Raw genomic sequence first — 6,211 nt, 5'->3', positions numbered from 1 at the left:
ACTGTACAAGTGCAGGAAAATTAACAGGTAGAAAAGACTTGCTGGCACATGGGTCTCAAAGAGGGCGGTGCTTCACTTGCAAATATTTTTATTTTGGATTATTAGATTTTTTTTTAATTCCCATGTCATGATAAATTGTTTTTTAGGATTCCCAGTGTTATATTTCAAGTGTATGTATGGCTTTAAAATGTTTACAAAAGCGAATTATAAGCGACTTTGTCACGCGGTGTCTGTTACTTTTCTCAGCGCCTTTGAGAATCGACTTTTCACGAGTACTTGTTATGACTTCTTATGGATTAAAAATCACTTATCATCGATTTACTTTCATATTTAAGGTAATAATCATTAAAAAAAATTATATTTTATTAACATATACTTTTAAATCTACAGATATCTTTAATAAGTCAAATAAACAGCGTCCTTATTCTCCAAACGCCACCTGAAGGACGTGAGGTGTATGTCCCATCGTAGTCTGCACTTAGAGCTCCACTTTCTGTTCATTTCTCGACTCGAATTACAGTGAGTGTGTGTGTCCCACCAGCAGACTCCACCAGTGTGCCCAATGCATGAGGATGAGGCGTTTTTACGAGCAAGGGAATGTAACATCATATAGGCGGATCTCGCGTTGCGTTATTTAACGCGCCCACCTGCGCCGCACACACACTTTTCCACGGCGTCTTCCTGGTGGACCAGAAAACGATGGATCTTCACATACTGGACCATCGATTAAGGGTGACTTGCATCAGCAAAAGCGGACTGCAACATTACACACACCCGCTGATCAAACTGATATTTCTGAGAAACAGGACGAGGTAAGCATGAATGTCACCACCAGTTGGTAAACATGTTTTCACGCGTCTGATGATTCAGCTGCAAAGTATAACGAGCCTCACCCTGCTTTAGTTAGTTTTGAGAATTGATATATAACCAAAGAATGAGTTGTCATGCACGTGCACTTGGGCCCTTTATCAATTTAAAGGTCTAAAAATTGATGATTCTTTAAGTGAGCATGTCTTGTGCTAAGCTATTCAAATATTAAATGGTTGTGTTTTACAACCTTAAATTTTTTTACACATTTAGTTTTTTTTGTTTTGTTTTTTTATTAAACCTTTGCATATAAAACATTGCATAAGTTTGACTTGAATTAACTATGAAAACAGGCAAATGATATAATGGTGGTCTTTTTCTTTCTTCAATGAATAATTATATTGTCGCCCCAAAAGTGTTTGTACATCAAAGAATAGGAATTTCATTACAACAGATGGCTAAATATTAGTCAAGTTTTTTTAATCAGGTAATATGAAAAAAGTTTGAATATTCTGTACGGTACTTTGGCTTTATGTCAATATCAGCTTTATTTTTTTAAGATGTCATCGGTTGGCAGGGATGGACAATATTATAGAATAGTTAATATATAGTATTTCAAAAATGTGTTTCAAATACAAAATAGTATTTTGGAATTTGTATTTGTATAAAAATGGGTTTATATTTTGTATCTAAATGCTTGTGTCTTGTATTTTTAACATACTGTTTTGATTTTTTTTGCATAAAAAAGTTGACAAGTTTGTAACAGTATTTGTTTACGATACAACATAAATTACATTGTCAATGAAAAAAGATACGAAAGACAGAAAGAAAGAAAGAAAGAAAAATAAAGAACATGATATAAACTTTAGGGTAAGACATTTAAGAATAAATTACAGTAAGTAAAGTCATTACAAAATGAAATATTTCTGTTTGCTTATTTTTAGATAATGAAATTAAATTTAAATTATGACTAAATTGTTGCAAAAAAAAAAAACTAGAAAAAATGGTTTGGTATTAGTAAATATGCATTTGTGGATATGGAATTTACAAAGAAAAATGTATAACAAAACAAGCATTTCTCTTAGTAGAAGCAGATTCATAATAACCAAAAATAATAACAGAAACATCTGGCTGTATATTATCATTTATAAATGAGCCAATATGTTTCCAAAGTTGTACAGCATAATTACAATCCCAAAATAAAAGAAAAAAGGTTCAGAAGATTTTATATCAAAACTAAAATGAAACTTTTCAAAAATTGTTTAATATGATAAAATTTTTGATTAATTTAAAAGACACTTCTTTGACCTTGTTGATAAGGAAATATTTTTGTTGCAAAGACCATATTTTTCCCATTTCAAATCTCTAAATATTAAATTCCAATAAGAGATTACAAGGGACAATGTAACAACTTTTTCAATAAAAAGAGATCTAACTTTGTAATTTCTATCTTTTTTTTTTAAATTAGAAAAACAAATTTTACCTATACACATCTGTCGGAGAAGTTTTTTAGGAGGAAGATGACTGCTATTTTTTAAAGAGCATGGTAATTCATGATGTTATAGCTCCCAAAACAATGGAGGCATTTTTTTGGACTTGCTGGAATGTTAAATGCAGAAATAAATTCAAAGTAATTCATTAAAAACCTCTGTTGTTAAATAACTGACTTTCTAAAAGCAAACTGTTGTTAAACCATTCACTGCAAAACAAAGATTTATTTTTTTTACATAAACTATTTATTATATATTTTTCTAAATAGGAAATGTGTGAGGAGTAAAATTGTGTTTATAAATTAAAGTCCAGGCCAGAAGAAATTACTGTAAATTACTTTGTTAGAAATCTACATGAGGACATCATAAAAATGCGGCCTCTGATTGGTGCTTTCTCAGTTATTTGCCCAGGCTTGAGATCAGAACAGAAAATGTATTAATATTAAGGTGGTCAGTGCTTGGAGTATAAATGGAAATTATGCAACACACAAAGAAAATAACAGACATATATAGCATGGGTATATTTGGAAGCAAATCAACAATCATTGAAAATAGTATTCTGCAAAATGCTAAGACTAGTGTTAGGTGATAGCAGTATAGTGTACAATTCAAGATCAGCATCTTTGCATAAGAAATGTAATGAAATAAAGCATCAGTCCAAAGACGGGAATATGCAGCCTACAGCACATAATCATTCTCAGCCTCAGTGCTGCAGGTGGAAATACAGAGGAAGTTTAGAAAACGAAAAAAAAACGCCTAAAAATGGTGTGCTCGTGTTCCTTAAGGGAGATTCTTCCAGTTAAAGAACTGAAAAACTCTTGTGAGAATGAGTAAACTGCACAACAATAGTAGTATGAGTATGTACTCTCAATTTATTGAAAAAAAAAATGTTATTTGAGCAAATTGTTTACTTCACTAAGTCAGTTTAATGGTGAAGGGATTGATCCAATAGGCCTATTGATGGAAGCTTTGCGAAGAAATTTCAGGCTCCCTTGTAAAATATTTTGTAGTATTTTTCAAAATACAACATTTTATTTTGTTACTTGTTGTGCCTGCTGAATGTTGTAGTTTATTTTGATACATGTAAAACCGAGGTATTTGGTATTTTATTTTAAAATACATTTCAATCCATTTTTTTTTTTTTTAGAAATGTGTGTGTGTGTGTATATTTAAAATTAGCCTACTTATTGAAATTTATGAGTTGACCGTTTAACTGCAACATCAAAATATATATTTTTCCTCATGTTAATGTCTTGAGTTGAACACTAAATTCACATTTAATAATAACATGTAAGTTAGAGTTGTAAGTAGAAAAGCAAAATTATAATTGGGTTTGCTTTTGCAAAAAAATCGTTTTTAGTTCAGTCCAAATGACTTTAGACATCCACAACTAAAGATAATTATAATTCTAAGAAATGCATATCTAATATCATTCATTTGCAGATGTTTACCTGTAGTTGATTTAACATTCAAATGTTTCAAAGTCACACAACCTAAAATATATGGGCAAATTGACAACAACAGAAAACAGGAAAGCTATTTGCACTCTTGATATATTTGGAGTAACTCTGCACAATATTATTTATAGTAATTCATTTAAATATACTTCATTCTTATTGAATGTTGACTTTATTGACGTTTTTCTGCATGAATCTGTGCAGCATATATGCTTTTATTTATTTTTTTTCTTTTATTTCCTCTTTCTAAAGGTGATGCATAAACCCAAACATGCGTAATAAAGTGTTCTGGGTTATAAAATGTCACTGATTTAAGTCTTTTTATGGGGCATTGTGCTGCTAGTACATTTTATGATTGCTTTATGTTTTTGAATAGGATTGGATTCCTGGAGCTCTCAGAAAAAAAGATGTGTGGTTGTGTATTCAAAATGCCTTTTCTGGTTCGTTAAGCCATATCTTGTTGAACTTTCCAGAACCTTGAATGCTAAAGATTGATAATGTTGCAGAGTTGAGCATATCTCCTCCTAAGACATATCCTTAAATGAACTTGCACTGAATTTTAAAATACTGACCAAAACTAAAACATTCATCATTTACTCCATCAAATTGTTGCAAATATGAACGCCTGCACTAATTTGGAGCTCTTCAAAAAAAGAACTGATTAAAATGGGCAATTCCATGCAGATATCAAAAAAAAAAAAACTTTTACCAAAAAGCGAAAAACTTTCCTTGTATTTAACAGTACTGTAAAAGTACTCAAATACACTCACGGTCACTTTATTAGGTACATCTGTCTAACTGCTTGTTAAAGCAAATTACTAATTAGCCAATCATGTAGCAGCAACTCGATGCATTTAGACATGTAGACGTGGTCAAGACGATCTGCTGCAGTTCAAACCGAGCATCAGAATGGGGAAGAAAGATGATTTAAGTGACCTTAAATGTGGCATGGTTGTTGGTGCCAGACAGGCTGATCTGAGTATTTCAGAAACTGCTGATCTACTGGGATTTTCTCGCATAACCGTCTCAAGGGTTTACAGAGAATGGTCCAAAAAAAAGGATCCAGAAAATATTCAGTGAGGGGCAGTTCTGTGGGCGCAAATGTCTTGTTGATGCCAGAGGTCTAGAATGGTGTAATGGTGTGGGGGATATTTTTTTGGCACCCTTTGGGCCCATTATTACCAATTCCATTGCGTGTCAACGCCACAGCCTACCTAAGTATTGTTGCTGACCATGTCCATACCTTGATGACAACAGTGTACCCATCTTCCGATGGCTACTTCCAGCAGGGTAACGTGCCATGTCATAAAACGTGAATCATCTCAGACTGGTTTCTTGAACATGATGATGAGTTCACTGTACTCAAATGGCCTCCACAGTCACCAGAAGTCAATCCAATAGAGCACCTTTGGGATGTGGTGGAACGAGAGATTCGCATCATGGATGTGCCTCCCAACAAATCTGCAGCAACTGTGTGATGCTATCATAGCAATATGGAGCAAAATCTCTGAGGAATATTTCCAGTACCTTGTTAAATTTTTGCCATGAAGGATTAAGGCAGTTCCGAAGGCAAAAGAGGGTCCAACCTGGTACAAGTAATGTGTACTTAATAAAGTGGCCGGTGAGTGTATCTGTCAGTATTTTGAAGAATTTCATTCAATTTACCATAGTGCCAAATTGACACCTGTTACATCTGTAACAAAGACATCCATAATAAAGCTTTTTCCTTGTAAGTTTTAAAGGGCCCTTTAAAAATTTTTTGAGCTGGTTTTCCCTGCCAAGTTGAAATGGGTTCTCCTCACCCACACTTTAGGGAGATGTCAGATAAGCACATCACATTAGCTATGTTTCCATCCACTTATTTTTATTCATAGTTTGCATTTGCACAAAGAATGGTTGATGAAAATGCATAAAAACGTATGAAGATGCGCACACTTTCACCAAACAAATCTCACTATGCGCATTAAAAAAGCAATGTGATTTTTGTTAAAAGAGATCATGAGATGATAAATGTGTGTGTAAAATGTCTGTGATCATCTGCAGATCAAATCTTTTTTTTTTTACAAGTTTAAAACATTTTTAAAACGGTACATGTCTGTAATAAATACAGTAAAATTTCGGTAATTCATCACCACAGCCGCATGACAGTACAATTATAAAAGAACACTCTTCAATCTGTTTTTTTGACGTTAAATCAGGTTTATTTTTTACATTAACATAACGGATATCCAAACAGCAGTGGATGTTAACTTGTATTCTATCACATTTGCCATACATAAACAGTGCATAGTTCAATGCACATGCTTTGTGTATTTTTATTTTTATTTTGTAACGATATTGTATATGACTCATCATTTCAGAAAGGCTTGAATTAACTCGCAACACAAGCAATAAAAACAGCTACAGTGTGCTCAGCTCAAAATTCCTATATTCAGAAAGGTACAATAAATAATATGA

The 6,211-nt window shown here is 32.8% G+C and overlaps 1 protein-coding gene across 1 annotated transcript in view; it reads left to right on the top strand.

The window, feature by feature from the left end:
• Positions 1-507: 507 nt before the first annotated feature.
• Positions 508-6,211, top strand: part of castor1 (cytosolic arginine sensor for mTORC1 subunit 1) — a 49,246-nt gene continuing 43,542 nt past the window's right edge. The window contains exon 1 of the mRNA NM_001020815.4: positions 508-812. Within this exon, the coding sequence (NP_001018651.2) occupies positions 700-812 (113 nt within the window). The 5' untranslated portion in view covers positions 508-699. The remainder of the gene's footprint in view (positions 813-6,211) is intronic.

The sequence above is a fragment of the Danio rerio genome, chromosome 5, assembly GCF_052040795.2.
Source record: "Danio rerio strain M-AB ecotype USA chromosome 5, GRCz13ab, whole genome shotgun sequence".
Taxonomy (NCBI): domain Eukaryota; kingdom Metazoa; phylum Chordata; class Actinopteri; order Cypriniformes; family Danionidae; genus Danio; species Danio rerio.
The sequence above is the reverse complement of the archived record's forward strand: the minus strand, read 5'-3'. Positions and strand labels throughout refer to the sequence as shown.